This window comes from Dama dama, chromosome 28 (genome assembly GCF_033118175.1).
Source record: "Dama dama isolate Ldn47 chromosome 28, ASM3311817v1, whole genome shotgun sequence".
NCBI classification, from domain to species: domain Eukaryota; kingdom Metazoa; phylum Chordata; class Mammalia; order Artiodactyla; family Cervidae; genus Dama; species Dama dama.
The window spans coordinates 52,312,240-52,338,111 of NC_083708.1; the positions used below are offsets into that span (position 1 = coordinate 52,312,240).

A 25,872-nucleotide genomic window follows, 5' to 3' on the forward strand; every position below is an offset into this window, starting at 1 on the left:
GGGACATACCAAATCTACAACTATACAAGGAATAATTTTCTCTGAAAGAAATCCAAAAACTAGCTGAGTGACTCCTACATCTGGTGAAAAAAAAAAATAAAAGACTAATATTGAAATGGGTAGGAGAGGCTGAGTCACAATGTAGCCATAAACTCCACTCCTGGTATGCAGACCCACAAATAGGAGGAAAACACACAACTCTTGAGCTTCTTTTTGAGGAGCAAACAATTTGAACTCTATATCTGGTACCTCAACTTTTAAGACCTGCACCTAAGCAACAAATACCCAAAACATTTAACTGTGAAAGTTAATAGGGCTTGTGTCCATGATACACACAAGGCTACAGTGAACTCAGAAACACTACATAGGAAAGTGCATGAGGATTCACTACGCCAACACCCGGGGCCCAGCAAAAAGACAGACAGTTAAAATTGCCTAGTCTTTCTGTAAAAGAGACTTAGACACTTATCTTAAAGCTTCAGCTTAAGTGGCACGCATGTAATTTAGGGCATATGGAGAAGCTTACTGAATACTCTCCAGACACCAAGAAGGCCAGCAAGAGCCACCTTGGTGTCCTCCTCTGTCTCATCCAGGTCACCGCTATCTCCCAGAAAGAAACTTGTGCACACGTCTGGTGACCTGGTTTTGCGCTGAAGCTAAGGCGGGGGTACGACCTTGACCATCTGGCTCTGGCTGTCACAGTGGTTAGCACTTGTGAGCCCACAGGACTGAAACAAATGGAGAAAGAGAGCATAAGCAGCAACAGCTCAGTGGACAAAGCAGAGGTAACTGACAGGCACCCCATCTTCCTGTGAAAGAGGACTATGGCCCTATTTTCATAGATTAGGCCTGCGGGGAGGGCATCAAATTAAACACAAGTCTAGGGCCAGCTGCAATCGTGGGAACTAACTGGACATTAACTTCACAAAGACCCTCCGCCCAGCCCCAGGTCACTGGTTATCTCTGAGAAAGGAGCTTCTGCCCATCTTTGGGGCACCAACTTGTGGTTGCTCAACCCTTGATGCCTGGCTCTAGTGGCGAGTGCGTCTGGAGTTCATGGATCTAACTGGATGACACAAAGGAAGAAATGGTCCTTAACTAGCAGGCAGGACTCAATACAGAGAGAGCAGAGTGAAAGGTCCAGCTCCCAGATGCCCATGGAGAGGGGTATCCATGCACAACCTAAAAGCCACTGCCCAAAGTCTGGCTTCCAATAAGCCCAAATTTAGGCGCTGACTGAGATCCTCCCTTTTAGGATACAGGCAGGTCTTGCTGGGAGCCTAAGACCCAAGTAGGCGGTTTGGACAATCACAAGGATATGAGAGACAACCAAGAAACGGGGCACGGTTAAACATTAAGGGTTATCTTCTGTATGAAGTAACACCTTCACGACTGGGAGAAGAGGTCGTTTTATCTGATACAGCAGTCCCCAAGCTTTTTGGCACCAGGTTCTGGTTTTGTGGAAGGCAATCTTTCCATGGCCTGGGGGTTTCAGGATGATTCAGTCACATTACTTTTACTGAGCACTTTATTATTATTATGTAAGCTCCACCTCAGATCATTAGGCATTAGATCCTAGAGACTGGGAACCCCTGATCTAATACACAGAAACCAACAGAGAATGTCAGGGAAACTGAAAAACAAAGGACAAGTTCCAAATAAAAGGACAAGATAAAAACTTCAGGAATATACTTATTGAAAATGAGATTATCATAATGTAAATTATTTACATGACAAAAAGTTCAAAATAACTAATAAAGATGCTCACCAATGTCAGGAGAAAAAACATGAAAGAAGTGAGAATTTCAACAAATAGAAAATATAGCAAAGTACTCTACAGAAATGATGAGGTTAAAGAATACAACTGTACTGACAAGAGGGGTCAAAAGCAGATTAGAAGCAAAAGACCAATGAATTCAAAGACAGGGCGGTTGAATTCTTCCGACTGGAGCAGCAAAAAGAAAAAGGAACAAGAAAGAGCAAAGGTAGTTTAAGGAATTTATGAGAAAACATCAAGAACACAATTATTTACATGAGTCCCAAAATGAGGAGAGAAAAGGGGAAGAAAATTTGTATGAAGACATAATGACTCAACACTTCCCTCATCTGGAGAAGGAAACGGGCAGCCACATCCAGGAAGCCCTGAAAGTTCCAACCAAGATGAATTTGAGAAAACCCACACCAATATGTAACATAAATAAATTGTCAAAAGTTAAAGGACAGACTCTTTAAAGAAGCAAGAGAAAAACAACCTCTTATCCACAAGGGAACCCCGATAAGACTATTAGCATATTTTCTAGCTGAAAAAATACAGAAGGGCGTGACATGATACATTTAAAGCTCTGAAAAGAATTAAACAGTGAATCAAGAAAACTGCATGGCAAAGTTATCACTCAGAGTTGAAAGAGATTTAAAGCGTTATCCAGAAAAAATAAAACATAAGAGTAATGACCAATAGCCCAGTCCTACAAGAAACGTTAAAGGGACTTTTGAAGATGAAACAAAAGGAAAAAATATAAGCATATAAACCTCACTGGTAAAAATTAACATATAGAAAAATTAGAAAAAGCTAATGTTATAAACAAGATTAATCACTTATATAAAGTGCTAGTATGAAGGTTAAAAGACAAACAGTAAAAATAATTATAAGCACAGTAACTGCAGTGAATAAACAAGGTAAGATGATGTAAATGAAGACTTCAAAAATACAAAATAAGAGTAAGTAAAAACATAGAGCTTTAGGCTGTTATCAAAGTTCATTTGTTGTCAACTTAAAATAGACTATTATAAATTGTTTTACGTAGGCCTTATGGTAACTATGGAGCAAAACCTAGAGTAGGGACACAAAAGATAAAGAATATAGAATTTAAGAATACCACTACAGAAAATCATCAAATCACAAAGAGTAGCAAGAAAAGTAGAAAGAAAAAAAAAAAGAAATTATAAAACAGCTATAAAATAATTAACAAAATGGCAAGAACTCCATACCTATCAATAATTAAGTGAAAATGGACAAAATTCTGGAGGGAGAAAAAAAGCGAAAACCCAGAGAGTGACTAAATGGATTTTTAAAAAGTCATCTTTATCTTACCCACAAGATTCTCACTTAGATGTACAAACACACAAAGACCTAAAGCAAAGGGATGGAAAAATATATCCCACGCTCTTGGAAGCCAAGAGAAAGCTGGGGTGGCAATGCTTATATGAGACAAAGTAGAACATAAAACAAAGACTGCAAGAAGAGAGGAGAAAAGGTCATTACACAGTGATAAAGGGATCAATATAATAAGGGGATAGGACATTTGTAAATATGTTAGCACCTAACATAGGAGCATCTAAATATAAATACAAATATTAACAGACCTAAAGAGTAAAACAGCCATACAATAATAACAGAAGATTTTAACACTCCACAGACACCACAAATAGATATATTTCTAGAAATATACAACCTTCCAAGACTGAATCATTAAGAAACAGAAAAATCTGAACAGACTGGTAGGTAACTTGAAAGGAAATAATCAGTAATCAAAAATCTCCAACAAACAAAACCCAGCATCAGAAAGCTTCACTGGTGAATTCTATCAAATAGTCAAAGAAGAATTAATACCAATCCTATCAAATTCTTCCAAAAATTTGAAGAGAAGGGAACACCTCCAAACTCAAATGGGACAAGCAATATGCTGATACTAAAACCAGTCAGGACACCACAATAAAAGATAATTAAAGGCCAATATCCCTGATGAACAGAGATGCAAAAATTCTCAACAAAAATATTAACAAGCTGAATTGAACATACAAGAAAAGCAGCATACACTGTGGTCAAGTGGGATTTATTACAGGGATGCAAGGATGAATTGACACCAACAGATCAATGTGATACACATTCACAAAATTAACCATATAATTCATATGATCATCTCAAAAAAAGCAGAAAAAAAAAGCATTCAACAAAATTCAACACCCATTCATGATACAAACTCTCAACAAAGTGAGTATAGAGAAAAAATACTTCAACAAAATAATGGCCACATATCACAATACTGCAGTTAAAATCAGACTCAAGGGAGAAAAGCCGAACGTTTTTCCTCCATGATCAACAACAACTCGGGGATACCTACTCTCACCAGTTTTATTCAATACAGCACTGGAATTCACAGCCAGAGCAATAATGTAACAACAACAAATGAAAGGCATCACATTCAGAAAAGAAGGAGCAACTCAGTCTCTATTGACAGACAACAAAATGTGGCATCCTGAAAACTCTTAAGACTTCATCAAAAAACTTAAAATGAACAAATTCAGTAAACTCACAGGATATAAAGGTCAATATACAAAAATCTCTTACATTTCACTAAGAATGAATGAAGAAAGATAAATTAATGGAACAATTCCATTGATCACTGCATCAGAAAGAATAAGCTACCTAGAAACAAGCTTAACTGAGGAGGTGAATGATCTGTACCCTGAAAACTATACGTTAATGACAGACATTAAAAAAAAAAACAAGTAGATGTTAAGATATCACACACTCATGGGTTGGAAGAGTTAATATTAAAATATTCATATTACCAAAAGCAACTTACAGAGTCAATGTAATACTAAAGGCATTTTTCACAGAAATAGAACAAACAATTCTAAAATTTGTATGCAACCACAAAAGACCCTAAAGCCAAAGCAATCTTGAGAAAAAGGAACGATGCTGGAGGCACCATACTTCATTTCAAACTATATTATAGAACTATAGTAATCAGAATAGTTTGGTATTGTCATAAAAACACATAGATCAGCAGAATAGAATACAGCGCCCAGAAAATAAACCCAGGCACCTGTGGTCAATTAATCTGCAACAAAGGAGCTAAGAATATACAGTAGGGAAAGGACAGTCTCTTCAATAAGCAACGCTGGAAAAACTGAACCACCTTACACTATGCACAAAAAAATATCCAAAAATGGACTAAGGTCTGAAGCATAAGATCTGAAACCATAAAATTCTTAGAAGAAAACAAAAGTGGTAAGCTCCCTGAAACTGGTGTTAGCTGTGATTTCTTTGGATTTGACATCAAACCAAAAACAACAAGACTGGAAATAAGCAAGTGGCACTATATCAAACTACAAAGCTTCCATACCGCAAAGGAAACCACTCACAAACGAAAAGGTAACTAATAAATGGGAGAACATACCTGCAAGCCATGTATCTGAAAAAGTGTTAATATCCAAAATATACAAACGAGTCCTATTTACACATTAGCAGAAAAACAAACAAAACCACACTGAGACAAAGCACATTTGCCTGGGCAGTGTGTAATGTTCACACATGAAGTTGGAGAAAAGGGTTGAGGCACCTGGAGTGATTCTCATGTAGACATGGGGCTGGGAGCTGGTAGAGCTCATAGACGTACGTCTTTAGGAGCTTCCGCTGTAGGTGGAAGGACACTTGGTGTCTGCATCCGGGAGAATAGCTCTGGTCACTCTATTTCCATCTGTTCTGTTACTATTCCTAATCTCTTTCCTATCTCATCTTGAGAAGAAAAAAAAAAAAAAAAGAGATGTTGTCTTATAACTGTTTGAATGGCTATTATCAAAAAAAAAAAGAAATAGGAAACAAGAACTAAGTGACCATGAGAAGAAGAGGGAATACTTGTTCACTTTGGTGGGAATATAAACTGATGCGGCCACTATGAACATAGTATGGAGCTTCTTGAAATAATTTAAAATAGAAACATATTATCCTGCAACTCTCCTACTGGGTACTTATCCAAAGGAAGCAAAAGCACTAACTTGAAAATATACCTGCATCATTATTTACAATACCCAGGAAATGGAAATATTTATGCTGGAAGCATCTATAATGATGAATGAATGAGTAATGAAAAATGGTTTCTGTATACACACACACACAAAAATACTATATTATTCAGTCAAAAAAAAAAAAACAACAACAAACCAGGAAATGTTGCCGCCAGTGACAACATCAATTAACCCTGAGGGTGTTATGCTAAGTGAAATAAGTCTGTCAGAGAAAGACAAATACCATATGATCTTGCTTATATACAGAATCAAAAACAAAACAGCAGTCACACACACACCCACAAAACATAAAACAACCAACTCACAGATCCAGAGAACAGGTTTGTGACTGCTTGAGACAGGGGGTGGGTAAAGTGCGTGAAGATAGCTAAAAAGCATAAACTTCCAGTTATAAAATAAGTAAGCTTCCAGGATGTAAAGTACAGCTTCATAACTATAGTTAATAATACTGCATGGTATATTTAAAACTTGCTAAAAGAATACAATTTAAAAATCCTCATCATAGGAAAAAAAAAAAGGAACTATGTGTGGTGATAAAAATTAACTAGACTGTGACAATTATTTCACAATATATACATATATCAAATCATTATGCTTGAACACCTTAAACTAATCTAATATTATATCTCAATAAAATAAATTAAATACCTTCAGATTATATTTATGAGCTTTATCCAAAATAGTTGGTACCAAGTTATCAGTAGGTTCTCCATTCTCATCATTCAAATCAGGTGGGTACCAAGATAGGGCTAGTACACCTAATAGAAACAACCAAAAAGAAAATAAAAATAAACACAGGAATAGAAAAGACTATAGGTATTGTTAAAAAAAATAATAAGACAGATAAGGACTGTATTAACAATAAAAAGAAACATATTCTCAAGTAACATTATTTTGTTACTTTACTTAGATACCAGTTATAGTTAGTTATTCGTGGAGAAGGAAATGGCAACCCACCCCAGTGTTCTTGCCTGGAGAATCCCGTGGGCAGGGGAGCCTGGTGGGCTGCTGTCCACGGGGTCGCAGAGTCGGACACGACTGAAGTGACTTAGCAGAGTTATTCCATTACTTTGTATGCTCAATACTTTAACCTTTTTCTCAGGCATTAGTATCTTTTAATTAATAGATTTTAGTTTTAAAAATAAGTTTTAGATTTATTGAAAAGCTGTACAGAAAATAAGAGTTTCTGTATTCTCCTCTCCTACTTACCATCCTCCATGCCACAGTTTTTCCATTAATATTAACATCTTATATTAGTGTGGTAAATTTGTTACAACTGTGATGAACCAATGTAGATACATCACTATTAACTAAAATCCACAGTTTACATTAGGGTTCCCTCTGTGTATTGCACAGTTCTAGGGCTTTTGACAAATGTATAGTGTCATGAACCCACTATTTATTACATTATCACACAAGGATAGTTTTACTGTCTTCAAAACCCATTGCACTCCACTTAATAATTCCTCTTTCTTCTTTTTAATCCCCCAGAAAATCACTGATCTTTTTACTGTCTCTATATATTTTGCCTTTTTCAGAATGTTATATAGATAGAATCATAAAGTAACATTTTCAGATGGGCTTCTTATACTGTGAAATGCGCACTGAAGTTTCATTCATATCTTTTTTACGACTTGACAGCTCATTCTTTTTATTGCTAAATGACACTTCACTGTATCAATGTGCCGTAGTCTATCCATTTACCTGTTGAAGACATCTATGTTTCTTACAATTTTTGGCAATTATAACAATAAAGCTGCTATAAACATATAAGTGCAAATTTTTGTGTGGATCAGTATCACTTAACATTTGACTCAAAGAATTTTAAAATTACAGTCTATCCCTATGATACCTACTTGCTTTTGAACTAATAAACTACAAAAAGAAAGCTTTGAAAACAATACGCTTGCAAAGAAATTATTAACTAGGGGAAGAAACCTTTGAAATCAACTAATTCAAACCCTCATTACATACATAAAGCAAGAAGCCACTAAATATGGTGAAAGTGAAAGAAAGTGAAAGGTTAGTAGCTCAGTCATGTCTGACTCTTTGCCACCACATGGAGTATAGCCCACCAGGCTCCTCTGTCCATGGAATTTTCCAGCAAAAATACTGGAGCGTGTAGCCATCCTTTTTTCCAGGGGATGTTCCTGACCCAGGGATCGACCCAGGTCTCCCACATTGTGGGTAGATTCTTCAGTCTGAGCCACCTCTGAATCATTCAACAGACTCTTTAAGACAAGGGGAAAAATACAATGTTATCAAAAGACAAGCATGTGGAAATGAAAATAGCGAGCAAAAAAGGCAAAGTTAGAAACTGTCAGAGAACGAAATTTAAGACTTAAACTTTGTGTTACCTATGCCATGTCCCCAGTGGCTCACGGATGAAGAATCTGCCTGCCAATGCAGGAGACATGGGTTCAGTCCCTCGGTCAGAACATCCCCTGGTGAAGTAAATGGGAACCCACTCCAGCATTCTCGCCTGGGAAATCCTCTGGACAAGGAGCCTGGCAGGCTATAGTTCATGGGGTCACAAGAAGAGCTGGATACAACCTAGTTGGATCCAACAAACAAAGCAAATACAAGAAAACCAGTACAGAGTAGTCCCACCTACAGGAACAAAACAGAACTTCGAGGTGAACAGGAAAAAAGGTATCTGTCCCCTATACAATTTTGTTTTATGAAAAATATAAAAACAGCAACAAAAACACTGAGGCAGAAAAAAAATTATAATACATGGGGCTTCAGGGGAGCTTTTAGGGAGCCATGAAAGCAGTCGTTAAAAAAAAAAAAAAAAAAAAAACTGACGAGGAAACTCTGGAGACAATTGATCAAACATTTAATCTGCCAATGTTCCCAGCTTGTAAGAAGTACATCAGTTTTACGTAATGTGATTGTAAACTTCATATAAATTGATTGTAAAGTGTCACCAATGAAAAGCGACATTACACATTTTCTCAACATGGGACCTACCGAAAAACCCTGCAAAAAAAAAAAGAGAAAGGAGAGAGAACATGAGAAAATAATATAAAGGAGAAACATACAAAAGAAAGTTTATGCCACAGAGTTCAGAAAATTATGAACATGGCATGTTTCCATGAAATTAAAAGCAAAACAAGATTCCTGTTTCTAACAGTAGATTACGATACTCAGACCAAAATTCCCAACAAAAACAAATTATTAAATAAAAATGGGAACAAAAACTTCCAAAGGTCAAAGAGCTGAAGAAAGTAAAGAACTAACTACCTGTCTAGAATGAAGTGAAAATGTGAAGTCAGAGAGGTAACTGAGCAAGGAAGTCAGTCTGCCCTAAGCATAACTGGAAGAGGTAAGCCCACCCCCAAAATCAGCAGATAAAATCCCAGGTGGACAACGCACGGGAGGTCCTCTAACTCCACAGAGAATGTAAAGTAGCTAGTATTTCCTACTGTATTGGCAAACACAGATAATAGAGTATTTTCAATATCATAGAAATTTCTATTGTACAGCATTGCTAATACACTGATTCTCCAAACAACTTACCAACTGCTTCTTGTCCAGTGATTTTTCTTCCTCTTTATCCTTGCTGAAGATAATACTCTAAGGCTTAGGGAAAGTGTTCCTTGTTCTTCCTTATCCTATTATTGTATTTCAGCTGTTTTACTGTATCAATTATCACTTCTACATGTTGAATTATATCCCCACATTGTGCTCCATAATCCAATTTATCTTTGTAAAGTGTATTTTGGGCTGTGTTACTCATGAACTTTGAATAAGTAATGGCCTAGGAACCAAGCCAATGATGCTCCTACTTCTGAGGGGAACTGGTCCATTTAAAATGTTAATGAATCCTTCAGAGTAACCTGAGAGGTTTCTCTAAAATATGTTGACCAAGTATAATTTATACATAAAATCTATTACAGCATATTTCTACCATTCCAACTGCTAAGTGAAAAAGGATACTCTTAAAGTCCATTCTTGGAACATTAGTATATTAAATGCAGATCACTTCATAATGATAACATCCTCCCTCCACAGCACTTATCACAAGACCTTCAATATAAGTGATACCCAACAATAATATTTTTGTTAAGCTAAGTGATTATAAAGAGGGGAATACTTAAGAATACAGGTAGGAAACAGATAGACCCAGAAAATCCAGTCCAATTTTGTCATCTGATAGATGTTTATCTTTAGGTAAGTTAGCCTACTTAAGTCTTCATGTTTGTAAAATGGGAATAAATTTAGTCTCACTGTTCGCAGATGACATGATCCTCTACATAGAAAACCCTAAAGACTCTACAAGAAAATTACTAGAGCTAATCAATGAATATAGTAAAGTTGCAGGATATAAAATTAACACACAGAAATCCCTAGCATTCCTATATACTAACAATGAAAAAACAGAAAGAGAAATTAAGGAAACAATACCATTCACCATTGCAACAAAAAGAATAAAATACTTAGGAGTATATCTACCTAAAGAAACAAAGGACCTATACATAGAAAACTATAAAACACTGATGAAAGAAATCAAAGAGGACACAAACAGATGGAGAAACATACCGTGTTCGTGGATTGGAAGAATTAATATTGTCAAAATGGCTATTCTACCCAAAGCAGTCTATAGATTCAATGCAATCCCTATCAAGCTACCAACGGTATTTTTCACAGAACTAGACCAAAGAATTTCACAATTTGTATGGAAATACAAAAAACCTCGAATAGCCAAAGTAATCTTGAGAAAGAAGAATGGAACTGGAGGAATCAACCTGCCTGACTTCAGACTCTACTACAAAGCCACAGTCATCAAGACAGTATGGTACTGGCACAAAGACAGAAATATAGATCAATGGAACAGAATAGAAAGCCCAGAGATAAATCCACGAACCTATGGACACCTTATCTTTGACAAAGGAGGCAAGGATATACAATGGAAAAAACATAACCTAAAAGTCTGTTTTAAAAATCATACATGAGAGAATGCATTATGCAGAGTGGGACTTCTTCCAAAAAGTAATTTAAAAAATTAATAAAAAGAATTATTAAATAAAATATTTAAGACAGTAAAATGGTAAGTAAATTTGTTTTTGTTTACCTCAACAGAGCTCATGATAGTTTCTCTTACATATGGGGAACACACTTGGTGCTAATCTTTCAAACATCTCAAACATTCTTTCAAACTAAAGAGTTAATAGAAAGAAAGGCAAAATGGAAATGCCATTTCCACACATAAACACTATTGCTACTACACAGGATGACAATTTCAAAAAAAAAAAAAATAAGACATTATACAAAGCAAGAAAAATAATGCACAGTCAAAGCATTCAATAGAGAAAGACTGGCTCAGATCTGAAATAGATGCTGACATCATTAAACAAGGAATTTAAAATTATTATTATGATTTAATGTTAAAAGATCTAATAGGAAAGATAGTCAACATGTAAGGTCACGTGGGAAATACTAGCAGAGAGATGAAAACTAAAAGAATTAAATAGAAATGCTGGAGAAAAAAAAAAAAACAAGCAAAAAAAAATCACTAAAGGTAATAATAAAAAATGCCTTCAAAAGCTTCATGAACATCAGAGCTGAGGAAAGGGTCATGTAATTAGGCAAGTCATAAGAAATTACCAAAAAAAATGATTGGGGCAAAAAATACAAAACAAATACAAATGCATCCAGTACCTCTGAGGTAAATTTCAAAGCTCTAATATACATATTTTTAACCTTACCATCTGAGACTGGAGAAGGGAATGACAGACAAACCACTTCAGTATTCTTGCCTTGAGAATTCCGTGAACAGTGTGAAAAGGCAAAAAGATAAGATAAGATAAGGCCCCCAAGTCCGTAGGTGTCCAATATGCTACTTCAGAAGAGCAGAGAAACAGCTCTGGAAGAATAAAGAGTCTGGGTTGAAGTGGAAAAGATGCCAAGTTGTGGATGAGTCTGGTGGTGAAAGTAGAGTCCGATGCTCTTAATAACAATATTGCACAGAAACCCAGACTGTTAGGTCCATGAATCAAGGTAAACTGGATGTTGTTGAGCAGAAGATGTGAAGAGTGAACACTGACATCTTAGGAAGATCTCGGCTCATTTCCAAGGCAAACCATTCAATATCACAGTAATCCAAGTCCATGCCACAACCACTGATGCTGAAGAAGCTGAAGTCACATGGTTCTAAGAAGACCTACAAGACCATCTAGAATTAACACCAAAAAAGATGTCCCTTTCATACTAGGGATTGGAATGCAAAAGTAGGATATCAAGAGATGCTTGGAATAACAGGTAAGTTGGCTTTGGAGTACAAAATGAAGGAGGGCAAAAGCTAACAAGAGTTTTGCCAAGAGAACACACTGGTCATAGCAAACACCCTCTTCCAACAACAGAATGATTCTACACGTAGACATCACTGGATGGTCAACAATGGAATCAGACTGATTATAAACTTTGCAGCCAAAGACAGAGAAGCTTTATACAGTCAGGAAAAAAAGACCTGGAGCTGACTGTGGCTCAGATTATGAGCTACAAATTGAAAAATTCAGACTTAAATTGAAGAAAGTACAGAAAACCACTAGGCTATTCGGATATGATCCAAATCAAATCCCTTATGATTATACAGTGTAAGTGACAAACAGATTCAAGGGATTAGATCTGAGAGACAGAGTACCTGAAGAACTGTGGACAGAGGTTCGTAACATTGTATAGGAGGCGGTGACCAAAACCATCCCCAAGAAAAAGAAAGGCAAAAAGGCAAAATGGTTGTCTGAGGAGGCCTTACAAAGAGCTGAGAAAAGAAGAGAAGCGAAAGGCAAAGAAGAAAGGTACAGATATACACAAATGAATGCAGAGTTCCAGAGAATGGCAAGGAGAGATAAGAAAGCCTTGTTAAGTGAACAATGCAAAGAAATAGAGGAAAGAGTAGAATGGGAAAGACTAGAGACCTCTTCAAGAAAATCAGAGATACCAAGAGAACATTTCATGGAAACATAGGACTGATAAACAAGAGAAATGGCAAGGACCTAACAGAAGCAGAAGAGACTAAGATGAAGTGGCAAGAATACACACAACTCTACAAAACAGCTCTTAATGACCTGGATAACCACGATGGTGTAATCACTCATATAAAGTCAGAGATCCTGGAATATGAACCATGTGGGCCTTAGAATATACTACTAGGAACATAGCTAGTGGAGGTGACGGAATTAAAGCTTCAACTACTTAAAATCCTAAAAAATAACGCAGTTGATGTGCTTTACTCAATATGCCAGCAAATATGGAAGACTCAGCAGTGGTCACAGGACTGGAAAAGGTGATTTTACATTCTAATCCCAATTCTAATGCCAAAGAATGTTCAAACTACCAAACAATTGCCCTCATTTCACATGCTAGCAAGGTACTGCTCAAAATCCTTCAAGCTAGGCTTCAACAGTACATGAACCAAGAACTTCCAGATATAAAAGCTGGATTTAGAAAAGGCAGAGGAACCAGAGATCAAATGGTCAACACTTGCTGGATCATAGAAAAAAGCAAGCAATTAAAAAAAAAAAAATCTACTTCAGGTTCATTGACTACATTAAACACTTTAACTGTGTGGATCACAACAAACTGGAAAATTCTTAAAAAAGAGAGAGGACTACCAGAGCACTTTACCAGCCTCCTAAGAAACCTGTATTCAGGACAAGAAGCAGCAGTAAGAACTGGACATGGAATAATGGACTGGTTTAAAATTGGGAGAGACATACATCAAGGCTGAATACTGTCACCCTGCTTATTCAGCTTATATCATGTGAAATGCTGGGCTGGATGACTGTAAAGTTGGAATCAAGATTGAGAGGAGAAATACCAATAACCTCAGGTATACAGATGATACCACTCTAATGGCAGAAAGTGAAGAGGCACTAAAGGGCCTCTTGATGAGGGTAAAAAAAGAGAGTGAAAAAGCTGGCTTAAAACTCAACATTCAAAACACAAAGATCACAGCATCCAGTCCCATCACTTCACGGCAAATAGATGGGGAAAGCGTAACATTTTATTTATTGGGCTGCAAAATCACTGTGGATGGTGATGGCAGCCACGAACTTAAAAGATGCCTCCTCCTTGGAAGAAAGCCTATGATATGACAAACCTAGAGAGCATATTAAAAAGCAGAGACATCACTTTGACAACAAAGGTCTGTATGGTCAAAGCTATTTTTTATTCCAGTAGTAATGTACAGGTGTGATAGTTGGACCATAAAGAAGGCTGAGCACCGAAGAATTGATGCTTTCAATATGGTGATGGAGAAGACTCCTGAGAGTCCTTCGGACACAAGGAAATCAAAGCAGTCAATCCTAAATGAAATCTACACTGAATATTCATTGGAAGGGCTGATGCTGAAGCTCCAATACTTTGGCTACCTGATGCGAAGAGCTGTCGAACTGGGAGAGACTCTGATGCTGGGAAAGATTGAGGGTAAGAGGAAAAGGGGACAACAGAAGATGAAATGCTTGGATGCCATTGTCAACTCAATGGACATGAGTTTGAGCAAGTTCTGGGAGATAGCAAAGGACAGGGAAGATTGGCGTGCTCTAGTTCATGTGCTTACAAAGAATCGACATGCCTTAGTGACTGAGTAACAATAAAGCAAACAGCAGGCACTAAATGTAACCATAAAAAGTTTAACTAACCCAAAGGAATACAGAATAAGAGAAATAAAGAACGGGAGAAATACCAAGACTGAAAAGACAGCTGATTTCAATCAGTCCAACCACATAAATAAACCATATTATGAGAAAAGAAGAGAAGCGAAAGGCAAAGGAGAAAAGGAAAGCTATATCCACCTAAATGCAGAGTTTTGAAGAATTACAAGGAGAGATAAGAAAGCCTTCCTCAGTGATCAATGCAAAGAAAAAGAGGAAAACAATAGAGTGTGAAAGACTAGAGGCCTCTTCAAGAAAATAAGAGATACCAAGGGAACATTCATGCAAAGATGGGCAAAATAAAGGATAGAAATGGTATGGACCTAACAGAAGCAGAAGATAGTAAGATGAGGTGGCAAGAATACACAGAAGAACTATACAAAAAAGATCTTTATGACACAGATAACCAGGATGGTGTGATCACTCACCTAGAGACAGACATCCTGGAATGTGAAGTCAAGTGAGCCTTAGGAAGCATCACTACGAATAAAGCTAGTGGAGGTGATGGGATTACAGCTGAGTTATTTCAAACTAACGCACAATTGCACTCATCTCACAGGCTAGCAAAGCAATGCTCAAAATTCTCCAAGAGAGGCTTCAATAGTATGTGAACCGAGAACTTCTAGATATTCAAGCTAGATTTAGAAAAGGCAGAGGAAACAGAGAATAAATTGCCAACATCCGCTGGATCATAGAAAAAGCAAGAGAATTCCAGAAAAACATCCACTTCTGCTTCATTGATTACAATAAAGCCTCTGACTGTATGGATCACAACAAACTGTGGAAAATTCTTAGAGAGATGGGAATACCAGACCACCTTCCTTGCTTCCTGAGAAATCTGTATGCAGGTCAAGAAGCAAGAGTGAGAACCAAACAACAAGAGTGAGAATAACAAACTAGTTCAAATTTGGGAAAGGAGTGTGTCAAGGATGTATATCGTCACCCTGCTTATTTAACTTATATGCAGAGTACATCATGAAAAATACCAGGTGGATGAAGTACAAGCTGGAATCATGACTGCCAGGAGAAATAGCAATAACTCAGATATGCAGATGACACCACCCTTATGGCAGAAACCGAAGAAGAACTAAAGAACATCGTGATGAAGATGAAAAGAGGAGAGTAAAGAAGCTGGCTTTAAACTCAACTTTCAGAAACTGAAGATCATGGCATCTGGTCCCATCACTTCATAGCAAATAAATGGGGAAACAATAACAGACTTTATTTTCTTGGGCTCCAAAATCACTGCAAATGGTGACTGCAGCCATGAAATTAAAAGACACTTGCTCCCTGGAAGAAAAGCTATGACCAACCTAGAAAGCGTATAAAAGGCAGAGCCATTACTTTGCAACAAAAGTTCATACAGTCAAAGCTATGGTTTTCCCAGTACTCATGCATGGATGTGAGAGTTGGACCATAAAGAAGGCTGAATGCTGAAGAACTGATGCTTTTGAATTGTGATGCTGCAAAGACTCTTGAGAGTCCCTTCTACCACAAGGAAATCCAACCAGTCCATCCTAAAGGAAATCAGTCCTGAATATTCATTGGAAGGACTGATGCTGAAGCTGAAACTCCAATACTTTGGCCACCTGATGTGAAGAGCTGACTCATCAGAATAGACCCTGTTGCAGGAAAAAACTGAAGGCAGGAGAAGGCAATGACAGAAGTTGAGATGGTTGGATGGCATCACCAGCTCAATGGATATGAGTTTGAGCAGGCTCCAGGAGTTAGTGAAAGACAGGGAGGTCTGGCGTACTGCAGTCCATGGGGCTGCAAGAATCAGACATGACTGGGTGACTGAACAGAACTGAACCATAGGCTGTGTTCAGGAAAGCCACTTTAAGTATAAAGACAAAGATAAGTTAAAAGCTAAAGAATGATAAAAGATACAGGAGACAGAAGTTAATCAGAGAGAGGAGCAGTTGTTATAACAATGTGAATCAATGCAGACTTCAAAACAAAGAATATTGCCAGCATAAAGAGGGATTGTTTTATAATAATATAGGTCTCAATTATCCCCAAAGATATAACAGTCCTAAATGATTATGTACTTAAAAAAGACCTCAAAATATATGAAGCAAAATCTGACAAATCTGAAAGGAGGAATAGATGAATCCACAGTTGTTTTCTGGGGACTTGAAAACTGCTTTGTCAGTAACTGATAAAACAAACAGAACATAGGCAAGGCTAAAGAAGATCTCAACACCACCACCAAGAACATGAGCTAACTGGCATTTATAAGACAGTCCATTCAACGGCAGCAGAACACACACTGTTTTACCAAGGAATCAATGAAACCAAAAGTTGGGTCACTGACTGAGTCAACAATAACAATCATACTCTATGAACACTGACCAGAAAAGGAGAACAGAAACGGATTCTCAAAAGCAGATGTGTAAGAGGCTTTAAAAGCATTAGAAAGAAATAATACATACAACTCTATGTCCAAAAACTAAAAAATTCAATGAAATAGGCAAGTTCTTTAAAAAATGAAAGTATCTAAAGTCACTGTAGAATAAATAATGTGAACAGTCCTATGTCTATTAATGAAATTCATTTTGTAGTTAAAAAAAAAATAATGAACCTACTAGCCCAAGAGAATGGATTTCACAGGTGAATTCTATCAAGTAAGAAAGAAAAAAAAAAAAAATCAGTTCTATGCAATCTCTTCCAGAATATGAAAGAAGGAAGACTTCCTGACTAATTTCATGAGGTCATAAACTAATCTAATAACAAAAAACAAAACATATCAAAAAAGGAATATCACAGACCAATATCGCCAATATTTCATATGAAAAAAGATGCAAAATCCTTTAAAAAGATGAGCAAATAGGATTTAGCAATATACAAATAGGATAACAAATCATCACCAAATAGGGTTTATTTTAAGAATAAAGGATGAGATTCAACATTTGAAAATTAATCCATACAAGTAACTATGTTAAGAGTAAAGATTAAACTGCCAAAAGATTAAAGAAAAAAAAATCATAGGGGAAACTGGAAAACACTTTAGAGATGAACAAAACAAAAATATGATACACCAATATTTATGATATGTGGACAAAGTGATACTAAAGGGTAAGCTAACAGCTGTAAATGCTTACATCTAAAAAACAAGGAAAATCTCAAACAATTTAACTTTACAAATTTAAGGAACTAGAAAAAGAACAAAATAATTCTAAAGCTAGAAGAGGAATAAGATAATAAAGCTTAGATAAGATATATATGAAACAGAAAATAGAAAAACAATGGAGAAAATCAATGAAACCAAACTTTGGTTTTCAGAAGAGGTCATAAAATTAACAAACCTTAGCTGGATGAACTAAGAGGAAAAGAGAGATGGTGGAAATGACTAAAATCAAAGATGACAGAATGTTACTACTGATTCTACAGGAGCAAAATGATTATTATAAAGTACCAGGACAAATTTTATACGAGCAAATTTGATAGCCTAGATAAAATGGGCAAATTCCTAGAAGCTCAAAACCTATCCAGACTGAATTATGAAGAAATAAACAATTTGAATAGACTACCACTATTCAGATTGGAGAAGGAAATGGCAACCCACTCCATTCTTGCCTGGAGAATGCCAGGGACGGGGGAGCCTGGTGGGCTGCCGTCTATGGGGTCGCACAGAGTCGGACACGGCTGAAGCGACTTAGCAGCATCACTATTCAGGAAACTGAATCTATAAACAAACATCTCCTGACAAAGGAAGAAAAAGCCCTAGACAAGATGGCTTCACATGGGTGAATTCTACTAAATATTTAAAGAAGAAATGAAACAATCATTGTCAAACTGTTCAAAAACCAGAGGAGAAAACATTTTCTAACTCATTCTATGATATCTGCATTACCTTAATAGCAAAGCAAGAGCAAAACACAAGAAAACTATAAACCACTATCCCTTATGAGCACTGATGCAACTCTCCAACAGGACGTTAGCAAGTTCAATTTAGCAGCACACTAAAGGATTACACAACATGACTAGGTATGGTTTATCCCCGGAGTGCTAGGATGATGCAACACATGGAAATTGATCTATGTAATATGCTGCCTTAATAGAATGAAGGGAAAAATAAACGGTCATCTCGACGCAAAAAAAGCAACTGGCAAAACTCAACACTTTTTCATGAAAACACTCAAATACTAGGCATAGAAAAAATAAAACAAAACTACCATAACATAACAGAAATTTTATATAAAGTAGCCACAATGGCCAGCATACTCAATAGCAAAAGACTAAAAGCTTTTCCTCAAAGATTAAGAACAAGCCAAGGAGATCTACATTCACCACTTCAATTTAACACAATACTAGAAGTTCTAGACAGCAATTAGGAAACAAAAAGAAGTAAAAGGCATTCAAACAGGAAAGAAAGCAAAATTATCTGTGTTTACAGATGATATGATCTTATATGTAGAAAACTCTAAAGATTCCACACACAAAAAACAAATATTAGAATAATGGACAGAGGTTCGTGACATTGTACAGGAGGCAGTGATCAAGACCATCCCCAACAAAAAGAAATGTAAAAAGGCAAAATGGTTGTGTGAGGAGGCCTTACAAATAGCTACAAAAAGAAGAGAAGCAAAAATCTAAAGAGCAAAGAAAAAAATATACCCATTTGAATGCAGAGTTTCAAAGAATAGCATGGAGAGATAAGAAAGCCTTCCTCAGTGATCAGTGCAAAGAAACAGAGAAGAACAATAGAATGGGAAAGACTAGATCACTTCAAGAAACTCAGAGATACCAAGGGAACATTTCACGCAAAGATGGGCTCAATAAAGGACAGAAATGGTATGGACCTAACAGAAGCAGAAGATATTAAAAAGAGGTGGCAACAATACACAGAAGAACTGTACAAAAGAGATCTTCATGACCCAGATAACCACGATGGTGTGATCACTCACCTAGAGCAGACATCCTGGAATGCAAAGTCAAGTCGGCCTTAGGAAGCATCACTACAAACAAAGCTAGTGGAGGTGATGGAATTCAGTTGAGCTATTTCAAATCCTAAAAGATGACGCTGTGAAAGTGCTGCACTCAATATGTCAGCAAATGTGGAAAACTCAGCAGTGGCCACAGGACTGGAAAAGGTCAGTTTTCATTCCAATCTCAAAGAAGGGCAATGCCAAACAATGTTCCAACTACCAACTATTGCACTCATCTCACAGGCTAGCAGAGCAATGCTCAAAATTCTCCAAGAAGGCTTCAACAATTCGTGAACTGTGAACTTCCAGATATTCAAGCTGGTTTTAGAAAAGACAGAGGAACCAGAGATCAAATTGCCAATATCCACTGGATCATCGAAAAAGCAAGAGAGTTCCAGAAAAACATCTACTTCTGCTTTATTGACTATGCCAAAGCCTTTGACTGTGTGGGTCACAACAAACTGTGGAAAATTCTTAAAAGAGATGGGAATATCAGACCACTCAACCTGTCTCCTGAGCTATCTGTATGCAGGTCATGAAGCAACAATTAGAACTAGACATGGAACAACAGACTGGTTACAAATCGGGAAAGGAGTACTTCAACGTTGTACGTTGTCACCCTGCTTATTTAACTTATATGCAGAATACATCATGCAAAATGTGGGCTGAATAAACCACAACCTGGAATCAAGATTGCTGGGAGAATTAAAAAAATAAAAAATAAAAGATTGCCGGGAGAAATATCAGTAACCTCCGATATCGAGATGACACCACCCTTATGGCAGAAAGCAAAGAACTAAAGAGCCTCTTGATGAAAGTGAAAGAGGAGAGTGAAAAAGTTGGCTCAAAACTCAGCATTCAGAAAACGAAGATCATGGCATCTGGTCCCATCACTTCATGGCAAATAAATGGGGAACAATGGAAACAGTGACAGCCTTTATTTTCTTGGACTCCAAAATCACTGCAGATGGTGACTGCAGTCATGAAATTAAAAGAAGCTTGAAAATCTATGACCAACCAAGACAACATATTAAAAAGCAGAGACATTACTTTGCAGACAAAGGTCCATATAGTCAAAGCTATGGTTTTCCAGTAGTCATATATGGATGTGAAAGGTGGACTATAGAGAAAGCTGAGCATGGAAGAATTGATGCTTTTGAACTGTGGTGCTGGAGAAGACTCTTGAGAGTCTCTTGGATTGCAAGGAGATAAAACCAGTCAATCCTAAAGGAAATCAGTCCTGAATATTCATTGGAAGAACTGATGCTGAAGCTGAAACTCCAATACTTTGGCCACCTGATGTGAAGAACTGACTCCTTTGAAAAGACCCTGATGCTGGGAAAGATTGAAGATGGGAGGAAAGGAGGACGATAGATGATGAGATGGTTGGATGGCATCACTGACTCGATGGACATGAGCTTGAGCATGCTGTGGGAATTGGTGATGGACAGTGAAGCCAGGCCTGCTGTAGTCCATGGGGTCACAAAGAGTTGGTTATGACTGTGTGACTGAACTGTCTTACTACAAGTTCTGTTTCTTCTACTTTTATGTACAAATTTTAAAGGCAGGAGTTTCAGAAATACAAACTGTTGCCTTATTAAAACTGCTAATATTCAGCTTTGTTTCCATCTAGCACTTTTCAAGTACCAATAAAGAAAACAAAGAGAAACCCAGGAGATGTAACTTACTCATCTTGAATGTAGCACAAGGCTAGGACATGGCAGAAACTTAATAAATAAATAGTGCTAACCTGAAGGAAAGGGAAGATAATTTTAAAGATATAGAGTAAATTATGTCTTGCTGAAGTGTATTAGTTTTCTATTATTGCCATAATGAATTAACACAAATTTAATGGCTTAAAACAATGAAAATTTATAACCTTACAGTTTTATAGGTCAGAATTTGACCTGGGTCTACTAGGCTAACATCAAGAGGGTTCACTGAACTACATCCCTTCCTAGAGGTTTCAAGAAAGAAGCTGTTTCCTTGCTATTCTCAGCTTACAGAAGACACCACATTGTTCGGCTCTTGACTCTTGTCTTGGCTCTTGATTTTCAAAGGCAGGCCCCATAAACGAAGCCCTTTTTATTTTTTATTTTTTTTTACTAAGCCCTTTTTAGATGACTTATCTCTAACTTATATCACTTATCTCTTATTTAGATCACTTATCTCTCTTTTCCCTCTCCTACGTTTAGGGACTCCAGTGATTATATCAGTCCTATTTCAAGGTCAACCAATTAGCAACCCTAATTATACATCTGCAACCTTAATTCCTTTTAACTTGCAAGGCAACATACTCAAAGATTCCAGAGATTAGACTGTGTACATCTTGGGGACCATTATTCTGAATATCTGACTATGTTTTTTTGAGCATTTTATAGAAAATTAAAAAATGGAAAGTACTTGTCTATGGTACTTTAAAGACTTGAAAAGGATATATATCTATCAGTGGCTACTTCTATCTGATACATTATTATAATGGTTAGAGTTTAAATACTACATATATACTTCATTCTAATTTCATCATTCTTTTCTCGGGAAAAAAAAAGGTTAGACCACTAATATTTAAAACACATAACACTTTAATTGTAAAACAAATAATTAACCAGCTTGCACTGGGTGATACAAAAGTATAATTATTTCACACAGCAATTTCAATAAAAGGAAAAACAAGGCCATTTATATCAAAGGAAAAATATGAATTTTAAACAAGTTAAAAGCACATTCATATAGCAATTTAAATAGTCTTCACTATCTTCTTCAATTCAAAAGACGCCAGTGTCAGCAGGAAAAGTCCATGAACCAAACTAGTGTTCTATACTCACAATTTTTACAATAAGTCCAGTTATTCTTTGTCTAATAATGATAAGTAAAATAGGAAGTGATATCAGTAACATGGTGGCATAAGGTGGTCAGTGAATGAGACATCCTTTTATTACTTCTGTGGTTATTTTGGGATCTAGTACCTTACTACAAGGGCCCTGTGAGGAATCTCTTCCAATAATGTGGCAAGTAAGAAATAGACAAAGAGGGCTACCAAACCAGCATGTGCTCAGGCACACAGTCATGGCCAGCTCTTTGCAACTCCATGGACTGTAGCCCACTGGACTCCTCTGTTTATGGGATTTTCCAGGCACGAATACTGGAGTGGGTTGCCATTCCCTTCTCCAGGGCATCTTTCCAACCCAGGGATTGAACCCGAATCTCCTGCATTGCAGGCAGATTCTTTACGAGGCCAGTCAATCTGCCCAGACCTCCACTGGCTGCTCTCAGGCAAAAAGTGAGTATCCGCTGTCCCTGGCAGGCACTTAGGCATGGACGAAAACTTGCGTTAAGTCCAGCTTTCACCAAAGGACCTGAATTTGGTCAGAGAGCAGGAAGTATGAAAAACTTTACTGGTGCTGCAAACACTGAACAAGGCTGATTTATCCAGGGGAGGCAACTCCTCCCTCACGGGATGAAGAAAGCACCTGGGCAGGATATGGCTGGAGAAATCCATTTCTCTTCACCTGGAGTACTCAGGTGGGAGCGTCACACCTCAGGAAAGGGGGATAATGGCACAGAGGAGGAAAGGGACACCACGGAGCAGGAAGGCCACCCATGAGCCTGCTGGAAACCACCCACTGATGTGGCTCACCGGGCCTATCGGCACCCTCGGTGCACCTCAACCCTACAGCCCACTCCTCCCTCACTGCACCCCAACCCTACACCCCCGCCATGCACCTCAATGCTACAGCCCCCCTCCTCCCACCTTGCATGGGCTCCTTGCGCTTGCTCCTGAGTAAGCCTCCAGAAATGTATTCTGGCAAACAGGAAGTCCACTAAGAAAGCAAACCACCACAGCCAACGCAGGAGTAGAAACCACAAAACCCCTCATCTATAGTGGCCAGTTTCTTGATAACAAAAGGTTGCCAAAAGCCAGCCTGGGAAAATGTTAAAAGCTGAGTAGGCATTTATGCTTAAAAATTTGCCCCAAAAGGTAAGAAGTATACTGGAGCAGATACAGCTTTACAGGAAAAAAACTAAAATATCAACACTATAAAGATACAATGGATATGAGGAGGGCACAAGCAGAGTTAAGGAGGCATCAGCTGCTTCAAACGGGACAGCTTCAACATGTGCCCACGAGAACAATAAACAAATCAAGGAAATACAGCAGCACAAAAAGAAACTAGCATTGATACTTTCCAGCAACCAAGCTAGAACGTGCAGAACATACAATCCAATAAAGAACTCAAATTAGCTGTTCTAAAGGAACTCAACAAATGACAAGAGAATTTAGAAAGACATTTCAATGAACTCAAGAATAGAAAGATGAGCAAATGATTCTTTATTAAAGAGAAGGAAATTATTAAAATTGTTAAAAAGAACCAAACAAAATTCAATGAGTGACCTGAAGTGTGCAGTGCAACAAGGCCACCACACAGAAGGAAACAATGTAACTTAGAGGGTAGGAATTTTAAAATGATAGCAGAAAAGAGGGAATTTAAACAAAAGAGAACAAAGAAACTCTACGTGATCAATGGAAATCCATCAAAGAGACAAATATCAGGATAATCAGGATTCCAGCCAGAGAAGGGGGAAGGCAGGGAGTTAAAGAAATGATAGGTGAAATTTTCCAAAATCTGAGGAAAGACTTGGTTGGATATATAAGTTTACAAAGCTAATAGATCATCCTGCTATCTCAAAGCAAAAAGACACCCTCTAAGACTTTAAAGGCAGGCAGGAAAAAAAAAAGAAAGGAATGGAAGCTACAATGGACTACCATTAGGCTATCAGCAGATTTCTCTGCAGACACCCTTCAGGCCAGGGGACAGTGGAAAGACATGTTTGAAGAGTTCAAAGATAAAAATGCCCAGCAAAGAATGGTTTATCTAGCAAAGTTGGGCTTCCCTCGTGGCTCAGATGGTAAAGAATCTGCCTGCAATGCGGGAGACTTGGGTTTGATCTCTGGGTCAGAAAGATTCTTCTGGAGAAGGGAATGGCTACCTGCTCCTGGAGAATTCCTTGGGCAGAGGAGCCTGGTGGGCTACAGTCCATGGGGTCACAAAGAGTCAAACACAATTGAACGACTAATTTCTCTACAGAACCTCTTCAGACCAGGGGGATGATGGAGTGACATATTTGAAGAGGTGAAAGATAAAAGTTCCCAACCAAGAATGGTTTATCTAGCAAAGTTATCCCTCAGATACAAAGAAGCAAAGACTTCCAGACAAACAATATCTACCGGAGTTCACCACCACTACATCAGCCTTGTACTTAATGCTAAAAGGAGTTCAAGCTAAAATGAAAACAAGCTAATCAGTCACATGAAAGCACACAAAATTACACAATGCACTGGGAAAGAAGAGAAACATACAGGTAGGTTTAGAAAACTATAACTATGTAGTAGGATGGTGTGTTAACCACTCAACAAGACAACAAAGTCTAAATGAGAGAGTGGGGAAAGCATAGCTACTGTAAGTTATTCACAAATATACAACAAAAAGAGGTAAACTGTGACATCAATAATATGAAGGGAGGAGCAAAATGGTAGATACTTTATTGTTGTTCAGTCGCTAAGCTGTGTCTGTCTCTCTGTGACCCCATGGGATGCAGCACATGAGGTTCCTCTGTCTTCCACCATCTCCTGGAGTTTGCTAAAATTCATGTCCATTGAGTCGCTGATGCTACCTCACCATCTCATTCTCTGCACACTAAGGAAAAATTTTATAAGTTAAAAAGAAATTGCTATTAGCCTAAACTGGGCTGTTTTATCTGTAAGATGTTTTAACTAACCCTTTGGTAACAATAAAACAAAAATCAAGAGCAGATCAATAAAAGACAAAAAAGGAGGAGAAAGAGCATACCATCATGGAAAACAACCTTTACAAATGCAGGTAGAAAAGATAATACTGGAAATACAAAGCCATCACACAATAAGGTAGCATTAACAAATGCTTTTAATTTAATGCCATTCATAAGAAGAGAAGCTAAAGGCAAAGGAGAAAATGAAAGATATACCCATCTGAATGCAGAGTTCCAAAGAATAGCAGGAGAGATAAGAAAGCCTTCCTCAGTGATCAGTGCAAAGAAATAGAGGAAAACAGAATGGGAAAGACTGGAGATACCTTCAGGAAAATCAGAGATACCAAGGGAACATTTCATGCAAAGATGGGCACAATAAACAGAAATGGTATGGACCTAACAGAAGCAGAAGACATTAAAAAGAGGTGGCAAGAATACACACAAGAACTATACAAAAAAACATCTTAATGACCCAGATAACCACAATGGTGTGATAACTCACCTAGAGCCAGACATCCTAGAATGTGAAGTCAGGTGGGCCTTAGGAAGCATCACTATGAACAAAGCTAGTAGAGGTGATGGAATTCCAGTTGAGCTATTTCAAATCCTAAAAGATGATGCTGTGAAAGTGCTGCACTCAATATGCCAGCAAATGTGGAAAACTCAGCAGTGGCCACAGGACTGGA

General features: G+C 37.5%; 1 protein-coding gene across 1 annotated transcript in view; it reads right to left on the bottom strand.

Moving 5' to 3' along the window:
- The window catches only part of MANEA (mannosidase endo-alpha), a 60,928-nt gene that overhangs the window by 21,129 nt on the left and 13,927 nt on the right, over nt 1–25,872 (bottom strand). The window contains exon 3 of the mRNA XM_061131905.1: nt 6,460–6,569. Within this exon, the coding sequence (XP_060987888.1) occupies nt 6,460–6,569 (110 nt within the window). The remainder of the gene's footprint in view (nt 1–6,459; nt 6,570–25,872) is intronic.